The sequence below is a fragment of the Perissodus microlepis genome, chromosome 15 (assembly GCF_051167445.1).
Source record: "Perissodus microlepis isolate ML-2025 ecotype Zambia chromosome 15, ASM5116744v1, whole genome shotgun sequence".
Taxonomy (NCBI): Eukaryota; Metazoa; Chordata; class Actinopteri; order Cichliformes; family Cichlidae; genus Perissodus; species Perissodus microlepis.
Window position 1 is genome coordinate 15,220,435 of NC_140475.1, and position 16,101 is coordinate 15,236,535.

The 16,101-nt window shown below is 42.3% G+C and overlaps 2 protein-coding genes across 5 annotated transcripts in view; one reads left to right on the forward strand and one right to left on the reverse strand.

The window, feature by feature from the left end:
* Positions 1–4,544, forward strand: part of LOC146371940 (brain-enriched guanylate kinase-associated protein) — a 35,324-nt gene extending 30,780 nt beyond the window's left edge. For all 4 annotated transcript variants that reach the window (XM_084954238.1, XM_084954239.1, XM_084954240.1 and 1 more), the window contains one exon: positions 2,229–4,544. In XM_084954238.1, the coding sequence (XP_084810364.1) occupies positions 2,229–3,641 (1,413 nt within the window). In that variant the 3' untranslated portion in view covers positions 3,642–4,544. The remainder of the gene's footprint in view (positions 1–2,228) is intronic.
* A 4,928-nt stretch (positions 4,545–9,472) lies between these two features.
* rdh14b (retinol dehydrogenase 14b) lies at positions 9,473–15,107 on the reverse strand. The gene is made up of 2 exons (XM_084954241.1): positions 14,664–15,107; positions 9,473–12,192 (listed from the first exon to the last, which is right to left on the reverse strand). Exons 1-2 carry the CDS (start codon positions 15,015–15,017, stop codon positions 11,575–11,577), a joined length of 972 nt encoding a protein of 323 aa, XP_084810367.1. The 5' UTR covers positions 15,018–15,107; the 3' UTR covers positions 9,473–11,574.
* Between the last annotated feature and the right edge of the window lie 994 nt (positions 15,108–16,101).

Consider the following 16,101-nt stretch of genomic DNA (forward strand, 5'->3'; position numbering starts at 1 on the left):
CACCAGGGATGTCAAACTCCTTTTATGTCGGAGGCCACATACATCCCGACTGCACATTTAATCTCTGAGATATCTTATTTTAAGAAATGAAGTGCCATGTCACCAGAAAGAAATCAATCAGCATGACTCTTTGGGCTTAAATTCTAAGAAATAATATTTGACGAAATACTATACTAAAGATAGGACATTTCATTAGCCTTGTTTTTAAAGCCTTGCTTTTTAGGAACCGTTCCATGACTATGTTTAGATGAGAGGGGGCCAAGTTATCAGCTAACACTAGATAGCTTGGTAGCCACCAAACCTACAAGAGGTGGTCTTGGTGCCTACCAAGGTGGAAAAAGGTGGGAACAATTCAGACATTCATTATTTAAGTTGGAGTACAGATACAGATAGTACAGAAAAATAAGTATAGACAGGGGTTAAAGTAAGATTCAGCAGGTAGGGGGACCCTAAGATTAGCTGTGGTGGCTCAGCGTGGAGAAAAGCACCACATCAATTTCTATCGTGAGCTCCAGTAAATTGTCTTTGTGTACATGCTGTGATCAGCTAACCTATACTGCTGCTACTGCTCTGAGGTTTACTGCTCTTTGTAGATTAACACAGCTGAATTTAACAAGATCATAGCAAATGTTTCACAAGTTATCTTGACGGATTTCAACGCCTGAGCTATTTACACTGTCTTTGTATTAGATAGTACAAAGTTTGTATAAAGGTTAAATTTAGTGAATAAATCTAAGGATCATCAGCTTAAATTCAAATTAATCTCTACTACACTTCATGTAACCTAACCTAGCTCATAAAAAGTGTTGCATTTGAAATTACCCAAAGAGACACATTACTTCTTTAATGCTAGCTCTTCTTCTGTAGCACTAGCTAAATGCTAAAGTACCGCAACCACAACGTATGTAGATATGCACCAAAGATACAGTTTTGGCTCACTTTAACTTCTGAGTAAATCCTAGAAATGATGCATAAAATATATAAATGTTCCTTTTTTATCTCTTTGTATGTGAAACGTCTGGTGATGGATACACCAATAAGATTATCTTTATGCGTTAGCATTCCCTCCATTTAGGCTGAAATTGGTTTGGTGTTTGAGGGGGCGCAGTGATGTTTTACTATGAAAAAAATTAGAATAAAACTAAGTAAACAAAGCATTCTCAGTAGAAAGAATGAGGACAAAAAAAAAAACCTAAATGATGACTCAAACTACTGACTAACTTCTTTTTCATTTAGCCCATTTAGGAACCACCAATATGGAAAAGAAATAGAAAAAACTTATAAAAGACTTGCATCCGATTTGGCTTGCTTCATATAGTGAATCGTATAAGGCTTATATGATTTACTCATGAAAGTGACCACTTTCTCATTACTTTCATATATTGTTTTAGGAAGTATCCAAAACATACAAGTTTCATTTATATAATTTTTCAAGGGATCTTATATCTGTTTTCACTCTTGTGTGCTTTTCATACAAGTTTCACACAAGACAGATACAAACTTTATAAGATTTATATATATCTTCTCCATATGGGCAGATTAATTTTCTGTTTTTAAAAACACCCAGCACAAAACAAAGATGGATTCACTGCAATAATCTGATCTAATGTCTGTTGTTTGTGGAAGCAGTGTCAACATCCATCTGTGGTTCAGTTTTGGAGACAGCATCAGGGTGTCAATCATGCTTGCTGGTCTGTGTGTGCATCCACCTGCAAAATATTAGTCTCAATAAAAATATAATGGACGAATAATAAAGACATCCACTTGTGTTCTGTTTTCATATAGAAAAAAGTAGCTATAGAACCAAACAAATGACCATGCATTAAAAAAAACTAAATACGTTTACACCAATGAAAATGTGCGAGACAAAACGAATAAAGAGGAACGTTGGATACATGCAGATGATACAGGCTGATGACTTGACTCTACTTTCACTCCACGATGCAAATAGTCTGGTGGCTGATGTTGTACAGTCTGACGCAGATGCCTCAAAACCCAATGCTCAGTGTGACATGTGATATACTTAAATTATTGCTGCTGCTGCACAGTTTAAAGGTGCCTTTAATGTCAACACCCTGATTTACCTACTAATTACTCAAGAGAGAGTTTGACAGTGCAGTGGAGTGTACAGCAGTTCCTACACTGCATAGAATAGGGTCTTTGCTATAATTTACAACTAACATTCACAGATTTTCCCTGCTTTACCCTTGTTTCTCTGATACTTTTAGCTGCCTGCTGACTTCCAGGAACGCCTGACCATGCACCTGGAGGAGTCTCCCCTCTGTCACACCTACTCTGACTCTGTCCCGACCTCTCTCATTGCCAAAGTGCTTGAAAAGCCAGATGAGGCCTGCAGCAGCAGCCAGGCCTCCCGCTCCCCCAGCCCGCAAACACAGGAACATGCCTTTATTTTGGAGAGTTTGGGTCCCGGAGAGCGTTTGGGGCTACGCGGAGCCTATAAAACTGACCTGTACAGCAGTGACACAGCCCTGTATTGCCCTGATGACCGTCACCGTGAGCGGAGGCCCAGCATGGATATTCACGGTGAGAGGAAGCTGCTGTACGGGCCCCAGAACTCCACCGACAGTACTCCAGAGGAAGGTTCGGTTGGGTTGAGAGCTGGCTTCTCCCAGGAGCACTTTGCTAAGTTCCCTCCCCCACTGGGTGCAGCCTCCAGTTCTTACTCAAGTTTTAGTGGAGGGGGGTCTGAGGACAAAGGCAACGGACCGCCCAGCAGTGCAGCTTCTTCCCCCCACCATCACTCCCTCTACATGGAATGGAGGGATGCAGGGGACTATGAGAGAAAGAGTGATTCATCCTGGGAGAGGGACAGTCCACGGGGCTTTGCCAATGCTCATCCCTTCCAACAGACAGAGCTGAGCCACCATCAGAACGGCAGCTCTCCCGTCTACAGCCGTACCATGTCCTCCTGTTTCAGTGAGCCCTATGAGCCACTCCCCCCGTCCTCCTCCCCAAGTGTCGCCTATGGAGACAGCCGTAGAGGCAGTACATTGGCCCCCGAGGAAGAGGAGCTGATTGGTCGGTGGAGACAACTTAGCGTGGAGGACTTAAGTGCTCACACCTACCGCAGCCCAGGACGGGCCTCACCTTACAGCTTCTCGGAGCAGCACTTCTCCGTCCGTCCCGCCAAGATTCGACTTGGGCCGCTCTACAGCAGTTTCCAGGAAGGGGCTGACTACTACCACCACGGAGTGGATGTCATGGACCCAGTGTGGGCAGCTGCCAGCCCCAGTCCCGAATGCAGCCCAGGGCTGCGCCAGGCTCACAGCCAAGCTCACCTGTACCGAGCTGAGGACAGTCAGGGGTCAGAGCACAGCTTGTACCACTCAGGGAGCTCTAAAGACAGGGAGGGAAATGTCGCATCTGGAGGCCAGAGCACTGATTATGTAGACCCCAGCCCCAACAGCTCCACCGAGTCTCTCCACCAGAGATCTCTGGAGATGGCCGCAGAACTGCAGCACTATCAAGTGGAGATGCACAGCGTACCTGCAGAGGTGAGCCAGTCGCCACCACCAGCCCCACCCCCTCCTCCTCCGTACAACCAAAAATTTGGCTCCCTGGGACTTTCCAGGAAGGACAGTCTGACTAAGGCGCAGCTTTATGGAACACTTCTGAACTGAAGGACTTTCCAATCAGGTTGCATCTTCAATAGTAGACACAGAGCCCTGGTTTGTTCAGCTACACCTTCTCGTAGTGCAGCCATTTTGACGGCTTGAATAGAAGCCAGGAGTTCTTCAGTACCATGAACATGTAACTATTGCTGATCATTTAAAAGCACTGATGGCGTGGCAGTGGATGGCAATTGTTTACATTATAAATTTCTCAAGGCAGTAAGTCAAGTTAGGGGTCAGATGTGGGGAAACAGACAAAGAGGAGCTCACAGAGTCCTTAAAACTTTTGAGAATGTGTATGTGTTAAACTACAAATGTACAAATATATACTAACTTAAAATTGAGTGATATATTTTGTATGTAGCTGTTAGCAAGAGATACATTTAAAAAACAGTGCAAAATCCTATTGGTAATTCTGGAACTTGTAAATAAATTAAAAAAAAACTTCCACTGCTTTATTCTAAAAACCCTGAGAGAGGTATTTTAATTGCCCCTTGACGTGCACAGAGATTTGTTTCAGCCGTTATTTTTAATCTGCTGGAACAGCGATGGCCTTGTGATGATTTACATACAAGTGTTGAATGGAAGCGAAAAAACAAAGACAAATTAGTACCTTAAACGAACCATGAGAAACATTTGTTTTGTTTTTCCTTCTGTTAAATGGATTTGACAGTATTGATGGGAGTGTTTTATTGTTATTGATGGAACGTTTGATCTGTTTTACCAGTCAGTATTGCTTTCTTTTTTGCTCTTCTATATCCCCCAAGAGAGGTTTCCTGTCCCCTTTCTACCTCAGATTTGGATGCCCACACCCCACCAAACCACTGTAACCCCGTTTATTTCACAACGATGCATGTTTATATATTTTGGTTGTTTTGTTCGCCTAATAAAGCACAAATTGTGTGATTCTTACTGTGAATCTGAATAAGTACGCGGGACCACTGTGTGCGGTAAGACCATCTCTTTACTTCCTGTATTACCATCTCCCGGCATGCATTGCCAGTGCGTAACACGTAATTACACAATCAAACAATGAACACATACTGCCCATACAACAAATGTACCAGAGACAATTATGAATACACCACATCTCCCCTTTTAAACAAAAACAGAATATTACTTTTCTCAGGACAGAACTTTCAACCAGACTACCTCTTGATTCTTTTTTTTTCTCTTTTTCAAAGCCATACAAGAACATCTGGCAAACAATCTGCATTACATTTTTAACCTTTTGTTTTGGTTTTCTTTTTTTTTTTTTTTGACAACTCCTTTTAGATGTATTTTACTGTGCTCTACAAAACCATTATAACACAGTTATATAACAACAACCCTTTTTTTCCTCTTACAGATCTAACTTTTTAGGTTTAACTATTGGCCTCCCTGACTTGGTTCTGACCACATCAGTGTTAACAGGTGTAGCAGGGATCACACTGGGTGTTTGAGGCTTCTGCAACACAGGCACATTAGCAGGTTCATGCACTGGTGAACTTAAAGGAATCAAATGCACACGATTACGCCTCACAGTCCCTTGTGGTAACTCCACTGTGTATGATCGGGGTGTAGAGTGATTTTGGATAACAGTGCCTGCAGTTTTGACATCAGTCACCCAAACTTGCTCTCCTGGGGACAGGCTGCATAAAGGTTTTGCGCGGTGGCGCCTGTTGAAGTTTGCCATGTCCATCATCCTCTTCTCCCTTTCCTTTTGAGCGAGCAGTGCATCGTCCGGCAGTGTAGGCTCCAGCTGCGATGGAAGTATCGGCAGTGTGGTTCGCAGACGTCTGCCCATTAAAAGCTCTGCGGGGCTGTATCCGGACTGCAGTGGTGTAGCTCTATAGGCAAGAAGAGCTAGATAAGGATCAGCTGCTTTTTTCAGAAGATTTTTTACAGTCTGCACAGCACGTTCTGCTTCTCCATTACTTTGCGGAAACTTGGGGCTGCTTGTGATGTGTTTAAAGCCGTACGCTGCTGCAAAGTCTGTAAAGATTTGACCTGAATACTGTGGCCCATTATCAGACATGAGGACCTCTGGGATGCCATGACGGGCAAAGAAAGATTTCAGGTGAGTAATGACGTCGTTTGATTTTGTCCTGTTTAACAAAGCAATCTCAACAAATCTAGAGTGATAGTCAACAACGAGAAGGTAAGTTTTCCCTCCCAGTTCGAAAAGATCTGTGCCCACTCTCTGCCATGGGCGGACAGGGTATTCTGTTGGCATGAGTGGCTCACTGTTATTGTGTCTTTCTTGAATACACGTTTTGCACTTGAGCACCATCTCAGAGATTTGCTGACTCAGCCCGGGCCACCACACTGTTTGGCGTGCACAAGCTTTACATTTTACAACACCTTGGTGTCCTTCGTGTAGTTTTTCCAGCACCTCATTTCTCATCGCTGAAGGAATGACAAGCCGTGTGTCTTTTAACACAAGGCTGTCTTCAACAGTGAGCGTGGCTCGGTCAGGCCAGTAATTTCGCAGTAAAGGCTCTTGTTTTGCATGTTCTGGCCAGCCTTCGGTGCACATGTCCATAACGCGAGCACACACACACTGTCGCTTTTCAGTTGTTCCTTCAGTGTTTGCATATATGATGAAATGACAGGCATGTTTGCTACAATACTGTCCACATATATGTCTGTGCTTTCCATTAGCTCTTTGTCTGACAGGTTCATTGGTTTTTTCAGAGGTGAGCGGGACAAAGTATCTGCTGTCCAGAGCGATTTCCCTGGGGCGTACTGCACAGTGTACGAGTAACGCATGAGTCTCATTCTGAATCGCTGGATCCTGGGTGGCAACAGATCCAGAGCTTGTCCTCCCAGTAAGGAAACGAGAGGTTTGTGGTCTGTTTCAAGACAAAAATGTTTACCAATCAGGAAATCACAAAAACGCTCACACGCCCATGTAGATGCCAGTGCCTCTTTTTCCACTTGTGCGTATCGTTGTTCTGTAGGAGAAAGGGACCTCGATGCATACGCCACTGGTCGCCATCCTTCTTCCCACAGCTGCAAAAGAACACCTCCGAGACCATAGGATGAAGCATCTGCTGATACTTTAATGTCTCTGTTGGGGTCATACATTGCGAGCACTGGGGGTGAGGTCAGGGCATCTCGTAATGTTTTGAAAGCTCTCGCTTGGTCAGTTCCCCAATACCATGCGTTCTTTTTGGAAAGAAGATCTCGCAGGGCTTTGTCTTTTTCAGCTAAATGGGGGATGAACTTGCCCACTTGATTCACCATGCCCAGAAAACTGCGCAACTCTGACACATTAGTTGGCTCTGTCATTTCTGTAATTGCCTCCGTTTTCTTCGGGTCAGGACTGATTCCTGTATCCGCTATGATGTGGCCCAAGAAAGCAACCTTGCTCTGGGAGAGCTCGCATTTTTCAACATTCAGCGTTATGCCTGCTTTTTCCAGTCTTTGCAGTGTAGCATGGAGACGGGAATCATGCTCCTGATGGTTACGTCCCCACACCAACACATCGTCAATGTGACACACCACTCCTTCGAGACCCTCGATGACCTCCGCCATCATGCGCTGAAAGTGTTCGGGCGCTGAGTTGATCCCAAACGGTTAAAGTGGAACCGCCCAAAGGGTGTGATGAAGGTGGTGAGTTTGGCAGACTCATCGGACAGGGGAATCTGCCAGAAGCCCATGTTGGCATCCAGTTTGCTAAACACTTTGGCTCCTGCGAGCATTCCGAGACTTTGTTCAACCGATGGCAGCACATATTTTTCCCTGCACACATACTCATTTAGTCTGGTAAAGTCTACGCAAAGTCTTAGCCTAGGGCTGTTTTTCTTTGGAACAACAACCATGCCGGCACACCAATCCGTTGGTTCCTCAACTCGGGTAATGACACCAAGCTCTTCCATTCGTTGGAGTTCCTCCTTTACCGTTCCCATTAGAGGCAGAGGAAGCCTTCGTGGAGTTTTGAGCGAGTACGGCACAGCATTCGGTTTGAGTTTAATGTGATAGGCCCGCTGCACTTTCCCTAGACCATTGCAAAGTTTAGGGTAAGTAGTCTTCAGAGTGTCCATTGAAACCGCGTCAACTCGCACCAGCAGGCCAAGAGCTGTAATGGCGGGCAGGCCTAGCAGTGGAGTGCTCAGGTTTTCTTACAACATAGACCTTCTCTGTTGTCTGTTTTGCTCCATAGTTGAGCTGTAGCTTTGTAAAACCTGCAACGTCCAGTGGTGTTTTTCCAGGGCCTAACAAAGGTTTTTCTGGCTGCTGGAGAACTGGTCGGTGTTCATTAGCAAAAATCTTTGATAAGTCCGAGTCAGCTATTACAGTCACATCTGCTCCAGTATCCAGTTTGAAAGTGATTTTTGCATCTTTCACTTGTATGATGGCTGTCCACGCCTGGCCGTCACTGGAAACTGAGCCTAGGAAGAAACCTTGCTCCTCTTCCTCCTCAATACTTTGCACTGTCTTGCTTTGTCTGCAGACTCGCTGGTAGTGACCTTTTTTTCCACATAAATGACATTTTGCATCATTTGCTGGGCACTCAGGTTTCGGATGTGGAGAGCCTCCGCACTTGTAGCATTTATTACTTTGTCTCTTGCTATATTGCTGTTGTGTTTTGACAGTTTTATTTTTGAACATGTTGAACTTTGTTTTGTCGTGCTTTTGTATCACTCTGTCAACTGTTTTCGCATTTACTTGCATTACATTTGTTTCACTTCTCAAAACTGACTGTTGCTTTTTGATTTCTTCTGACTGCCTGGCCATATTTATAGCTTTATCCAAGTCCAAGTCTTTTTCCATCTGCATGCGCTCAGACAGCCTCGTGTCGGCCAAGCCCACTACTATTCTGTCTCTTATCAGCTCATCGTGGAGCGGTCCGTAGTTACAGTGCTCTGCTAATGCATGCAAGGCAGTCACGAATGCATCAACAGTCTCATTCGGTTCTTGTTTGCGCATATTAAAACGTGCGTGCTCATAAACAACATTTTTCCTGACAATGAAAAAGTTGTGGAAGCTATCTCTCACTTTAGCATAGTCCCGTTGGTCTACATCACTTAACTTTAGTCCTCTCAGGACGTCATCCGCTTCGTCTCCCATACAATATATGAGAGTGTTCACTTGATTTTCCTCCGAGCTCGCAGACAGATTACTTACCTGACGGAATCTCTCGAAGCGACGGACCCATCTTGTCCATTCGTGTGGTTTGGAAAAATCAAAGGGCTCCGGTGGTTGGATGCTAAACGTAGCGCTGGGAGTGCTAGCCGCGGTGCTAACTCCTGCCCTCGGACGATCGTCTACGTCGTCATTCGGCATTTTGTTTCCACCTTCCCCTTCTCCTCACACTCGGCAGATGTATGGAGTCTTACAAGTCACACAGCACTTCTGACACCATGTGTGATTCTTACTGTGAATCTGAATAAGTACGCGGGACCACTGTGTGCGGTAAGACCATCTCTTTACTTCCTGTATTACCATCTCCCGGCATGCATTGCCAGTGCGTAACACGTAATTACACAATCAAACAATGAACACATACTGCCCATACAACAAATGTACCAGAGACAATTATGAATACACCACACAAATTATACATACAAGCTCCCAGCCTTTAATGTACACATTTAGGGATTTGAAATGCCGCTGAATAAAAGCGATATCATGTTTTAATATCTTTCACGCAGTTGCATAGCGATCGGTTGTTGTTTCAAGATAATTACATGTCTGCTGATCTGCAGTGTTCAGCTGACTGACTGAACCGAGTGGAAGACCTTTCATTATTCAGACTCAGATTGCTGAGTCACTAAGTAGCTCTGCTTTTTCACTGTTGGGAAAAAAAATAATTGCAAAAAATAGGTTAGTAGAGAAGGATTTTTGCCAACAAATTCAGAACAGAGAGGAAGTTTATTTGTGTTTTCCCAGGAGTCATCATCAAGAAAATAGTACAGAAATGGATCATATCTGTGAGTGTCTGTGATATCTAACGAACTAATTTAGCGCTACTAAGGAAAATTATATCATGGTATACTCCCCTTTGATGTATTAAAAGTGCCACGCCAAGCACTAAATAAATAGGGATTGGACAAAATACCTAAAAATAGAGAGTTTGACTGATATATTAGTCAGCAGACATTGACCAATTGCCTGACAAACAGAAGAAAAAAGTCACGTTCTAATATTTTGCTGGACCACCTTTAGCTTTGGTGATAACACATAATCACCGTGGCGTTTTTTTCATTCAACTTACGCGATGTGATTTCATTTTTCGCCAGAGTCCTGTACTGATGATGGGAGTCTCCAAGAGATTCTCAGTGGGGTTAAAGTGTGGACTCGGTGATGACCAATACATGTGTAAAAAATTATGTTTCCTGCTCTCTGAGCCACTGTTTTTCAATTTGATACCCATTGAACCATGACATTGTCACCTTGGAATTTACCGGCGTGGTCATGGAAGAAAAGTACTGATGGCCAAACCAGCTCATTCAGTGTATTCAGGTAGTCAGCTGACCTACTTCTTTTGGGTACATAACATTGCCTAACCTAAACCTGACCAACTGAAGCAACCCCACACACTACCCCCACAGACCTGTAAGGTAAGTGCTTCATCCACGTCTGTTCTTGTCCTGATTTGTCAATCACCAGAGTATAACCACTCTCACCAGACTCATCACACCACATCACCTTTTTCCATATCTCCAAAGTATGATATGGAGGCTACTACCGGAAGTTTCGATCTTGATTTCACAATCATTCAGGTTTTTTTCCCCGACCACATTTCTTCCTTGAAGACGATGGCATCTTAATATCACGAAGGATAGTTTTCATTTGATCGATTAACTGGGAAAAATTGATTATTCTGGTAGGAAAATGATTACTTGCAGTCCTTCTCTAAATACCCTTTGGTATCATTTGAAAACTGGTTCATTTAGCACACTTAGCAATTGAGTAAATGGTCTGGAAATGCTCTTGAATTTATTCAAATGCCTTTGAACTTTAAATAATAAAAATGAGGTAAGAGGACTCTCAATCCATCCACAGGAGGGAGTTGCAGCGCAGCAGGAGCTCACCGATCGGCATCGCTAACCTTGCTGTCCTAGCAGAAAGCATTTACACTTCAAACACATCAAGATGAAGGGAACTGGATCAACTGCTATCACTCCACCACCTCTCCTTCCTCTGCACAGCAAAGCAGATGCTAAAGCATGCAGAAATTTAGCTTTCCAACACCACAGCTGAACCTGAAACAGATACGCGTTTCACTCCAGGAGCTGCAGAGCACAAGCACTGACGGGAAAATGTGACAACTCAGCGTGGCTTTGAAGAACTCTATGAGGCGATGCACCCAAGAGTTTGCTCCTTTTGACCCGAGGATGCCTGTTTGACTCTAGGTCAAGACACAAAACTGTAATCTATGCATTAGATTCATTACAGAATATAGTAAATTATCAAGTTTAGAGTTAATTTTCACATCTGTTTCTATAAAATGTTTTTGTCAGAGACAGGGAAATGTTTCTCCCCCCACTGAGTCTTTCTAGGGAGTGAGGGTTTGTTTACATGCACTTATATAACCCTGCTACGGCTGTCTGCAAGCTGATTTCTTAAATGGTGTGGAAATTGGAAAGCTATTTAGCTTATTAAAAATTAGGGGAGAAGCAAACCTGGAGGGTTATTGAGACGTAAGCAGATTATTTCACATAACACTGCTTCATTGTTTTTTTAAACATCACTTTGATAGGCACACCTTAAAATTAAAATCTTTATACAATCTCTAAGCATTGTGGCACTCTTGCACACACACCACTATCGCACTTCACTCTACAATATGCTCTTCAATTAATGTTCTTATCCTCAGGATGGAAATAGTTCTTTTATTTATTGCAAGTGGACGCTTGTAGAATGGTATCTGTGGGGCTGCAAGAGATTAGCTATCAGGTCCAAGAACACTTAAGTCCACTCCCCAAACTCCATCCACAGAGCTGGACTCTGCTCAGTCAGCGAGTCCAACCATCCTCCTGCTTATGTCCCACAGTTTCTTGGCTGCCTCCTCATCTGTAGCTTTGGGTAACAGCTCCTCCTCCTCGCAGTTAGCAAAGCACTTCCCCGACACTCCTTCCACCTCTGGGGAGCAGGCCAGATAGAGAGGAGTCTGGGCCCCCTCCAATGGACTCTTGAAAAAGACCAACGAGGCAAGGTAGAACAGCGGCTTTGCCAGGAGGGGGATTTGGATGTGTCTGCCTAGCCTGGTCCTCACAATCCCCGGGGTGAGAGCATTGACTGTGACCCCCGTCCCCTCGAGGCGACGGGCCAGCTCCAGCGTGAACAGAAGGTTGGCCAGTTTGCTCTGACTATAGCAGAAGGCCTTATTGTAGTTATTTTCACTGTTCAGGTCATCGAAGTTGATGTGGCCATATTTGTAAAGTTTAGAGGAAACCACCACGATGCGGCTAGGGGCCGAAGCCTTCAGGAGGTCCAGCAGCAGGTGAGTGAGGAGGAAGTGACCCAAGTGATTCACACCGAGCTGCGTCTCAAAACCTTCGTCTGTCTTTGTGTAGGGACACTGGTAAATACCGGCGTTGTTGATGAGCACATCAACCTGGGATTCCTCCTGACAACAAAGATACATTTGAAACATTTAAAACCCCAATTAAGGTTTTATTACAGCTTCTCCAGCATCCAGAGGCATTAATTGACCATATGCATAACAAAAGATCAAATTTTAACCAAACAACTTAAATAAGTTTTTTCTTCCCTTAGAATGGGCAGTTATGGTGTGACAATGCACATGAACAGGGCTGGTCTGAGTATAATGAAGGGAATCAGTCTGTATTATCTTATTTAACAAAAAGTATGCATTTTTCTGTCAATTTTCACTCACTTGAGAAACACAAATGCAATTTATGCTTGAATAAATAACCCCATACTCCAAAAAAAAAGTATTACAAAATATTTTTATTACAATCTTAGTGATTCTTCTTAGGGGAAAAGCCAAAAACTTTTCATCCCTTTGTTGAGTACGACTTCTACAGGCTAAATGACCTAATTTGTAATTTCAGCTGTAAAATGAAAAAGAAAATAATTCAGATTTTTCAGAAACCATTTGAATTTTTTCACAAACTCAAATGTTAACTGAGTTATGGTCATGGTTAAGAATGCTTGTGAAATGGGCCCACCGGCGGGCCTGTGGTAAATAAAGGGTTAAGTTAATTAATATTTTTTTAAATAAAATATTTTAATAAAACTTAAAGTATAGCACATTCTGGGTTGCAGAGATCTCCCTGAGACACCCAGTGGTTATACGAGGTACCTGCTAAATTCCTGAATATATAAGTAATGTTTTACACCTAAACCACTTTGACTTAAACTATGATGTGTACTTATAAAGACATTATACCTGAATGCTAGAAGGAAGGACAAAAATAAAGCCCCAGAGCATCTCAGTGTGTTATATAACAATACAGTTAATCTGTAACTTTAATTATAACTTCTGTAAGAAACATAGTTTAATATGAACTTTTAAATTACAGAAAAAATTAGAAACGATAAAACTTTCTAATAGCGGAGGCTATACTGAATTGTATTAGATTGTATGTCTTTATCATTTAATTATATTAATTATGGAATGGTATGCTATAATAGCCTGTGGTTACAATTTTTCTTCATCAAACTAATACAGCATTGTGAATTTACCATCTTGAATGTCTATTACAGTACTGTGCAAAAGTGTCAAGCCACCCTTTATTTCTTAAAAGTTTGCTCTAGTGAAGAGATTTATTGAAAAATGTGTATAACATATAGAAAAACACTGTTTTATAGAGCAAAAACTGAGTTTTCACAATCCTAAAAAGCTTGAAAGTCAATATTTGGTATGACCACCTTTATTCTTAAACACAGCCTGAGCTCTCTTAGGCCAGCTTTCTTCTCATTTCTTTAGGTAGTCTTCAGGAATAGTTCTCCAGGATTCTTGATGCACATTCGAAGCTCTCCTTTGGATGTTTGCTGCCTTTTGTTCTGTTCTTTGCAATAATGTTGAGGTCTGAACTCTGGGGAGGCCAGTCTGCACTGGCAGTGTGTCAGTTCTTTCCTGGATTTTTTCTCCTATTTCTTAAGTACATTATTTTATCTGCTGTAGACAGTTTTTTGGGCCCACCACTTTTCCCCGCCACTTGTCCAGTTCCCTCAAATTTCTTAAGGACACACTGCTGAGATATGCCAAGTTTTCAACAAACAGCTCTTTGGCAATCACCTTGTTGGTACAATAATATTATTTTATGCCTGTCAAACTGTGTGATCTTTGGCATTTTTGTATATTCAACTTAAGAAATGAGAAGAAATGTTACATTTTTGTTATGAAAGACTGACAGTATGTGCCATTATGTGTAGCAATAACACTGGTTCATCTCTTGAGTTAGGTGCTTTTTTATGCTAGAATGAATGCTCTGAAAATGATCAGATACAAAGAGTGAACTGAAAATGAGTGAAAAGGCAAATCTCTAAGGAAAGACTTTCAAAGATCTTCAGAAAGCCAGGAGAATTATCAAGACCACTTTAAAAATGTCTGGCTCATTGGAAGCATAATATAAGAAAATGAGTGGTGGCTCAAAATTTTGCACAGTAATCAATGTATAGGAAGCTTTTGGCTCCTCCTGTGTTTACTCTCATTTGTGACTTAATAGTCTAAGCACAAAGAGTATTGTTTGTTGTATGAAATGTAAAGCCACCTGATGAAAATCTGTGATATTGGACCACATAAACAAAATACTTGAAGCCTTTCAAGGATCACTGCTACAGTTAAACAGTATCGTCTTTGCTGAAGCTTACAATAAAATAGGATATTAACTCTTAACATCTGCCAGGAGACCAACATTTCTAGACTGGCCCCTGTTGGACAATAGTTTATTTGCATCTGTAGTAAATATGGGTTTGGGGTCCAATACTTAATTTCAGCACCAAGGACAGTCCCCTTGGAGCAATGCTCTGTTTTTTTTCTGCTGAGTTGGGCTCAATAACAAAGTGCACCACAGCTGGTAAATAAACTACAAACATCTACTCTCTTGCTTTGTTTGGGTTCTCATTTACCTGAGTCACCTCCTCACAGAAATTTCGGACTGATCTAAGAGAAGCCAGGTCCAGGAGTTTGATGACCACCTCCCCGTTTTCTGGTCCCGCTTGCTTCTTGATGTCCTGGGCTGCCTCCTCGGCGCTCCGCAGGTCCCGGCAAGCCATAATGACCCGGGCGCGGAGCTTCAGAAGCTCCGCGGCCAGGGCCTTCCCTATCCCGCTGTTTGCCCCGGTCACGATGACTGTCTTGCCTCGCATATTTTCTCCTGAATAACGAAGCAACTTAACGGCTTTCTGACGGGGGAATAAACGCCGCATAAGAAGCAGGACCCCACCGCCAACAACAGCGGCAATTAGCAGAGGAGCGGACATAAAAGCTGTGACGGGTGACAAGTCGGTGAGAAAAAACTGTTATGTATCGACAGTAAAAGCTGACCCCGGAAATGATTATAGTTTAACATTTCACAGCCTGTCAGCCAACAACACATAAAATATATATATATATATATATATATATATATATATATATATATATATGTGTGTGTGTGTGTGTGTATATATGTGTATATATATATATGTATATTTATATATATATATATATATATATATATATATATATATATATATATATATATGTGTGTGTGTGTGTGTGTGTGTGTGTGTATTTTTAAAGCAAGCACACGACTGAACGTAGGCTGAAACCGTTCACACGCTAACCAAGTTAGCAACATTAGCGACTTCAAACGGTCACATAAAATATCTTCCGGGTTATTTTCGTAACGGAACTATATAATCACGATATGCTAAACTAAACTGTACACCAGTTTGTTTTCACCGAAACAAATATAAAGTTTTTCCTAAAGATGTTTTCTATCGGGTACTACTTTTTAAATTGAGCTTATAGAGGTCAGAAATATTACTTTACCTTTTTGTTTTTCATAATGTCATTTACCGCGATATCTGTATCAGCCACTAGATGGAGCTATATGAAAAGCCAAAAAATCTACACAGACGAGATGAGACCTATTTTATTTATCCCATATTCCCATTATTATTATTAGTAGTAGTAGTAGTAGTAGTAGTAGTAGTAGTATTTGTTCCAGCAGTTGAAATGATTATGAAATAACAAGTAATACAAAAATAACATATCTGGCAGATGACTCTCCACCTCACATATATATTGCATTATAGTAGGTGATCACATGTGGTGTAAAAGATTTTCAACTTATGTCTTAGTGGAGGTGGAAGGAAACATTTTCCACCTGGGCCTGTTCAGTAAGAGATGCAGTGGTGGTCAGGATTGTCCGTGATGGATAACTGATGACTGATGTTACTTCCTCTCCACCGCAGCTTCGATGGGTGGGTCCAGTTTGCAGCCAATTACAATTTAAGATCCAGGTCTCCTGCTCTGTTTATTCAGTTTCTTAGTGTCACCAGCTCCAATGCTGCACCCCAA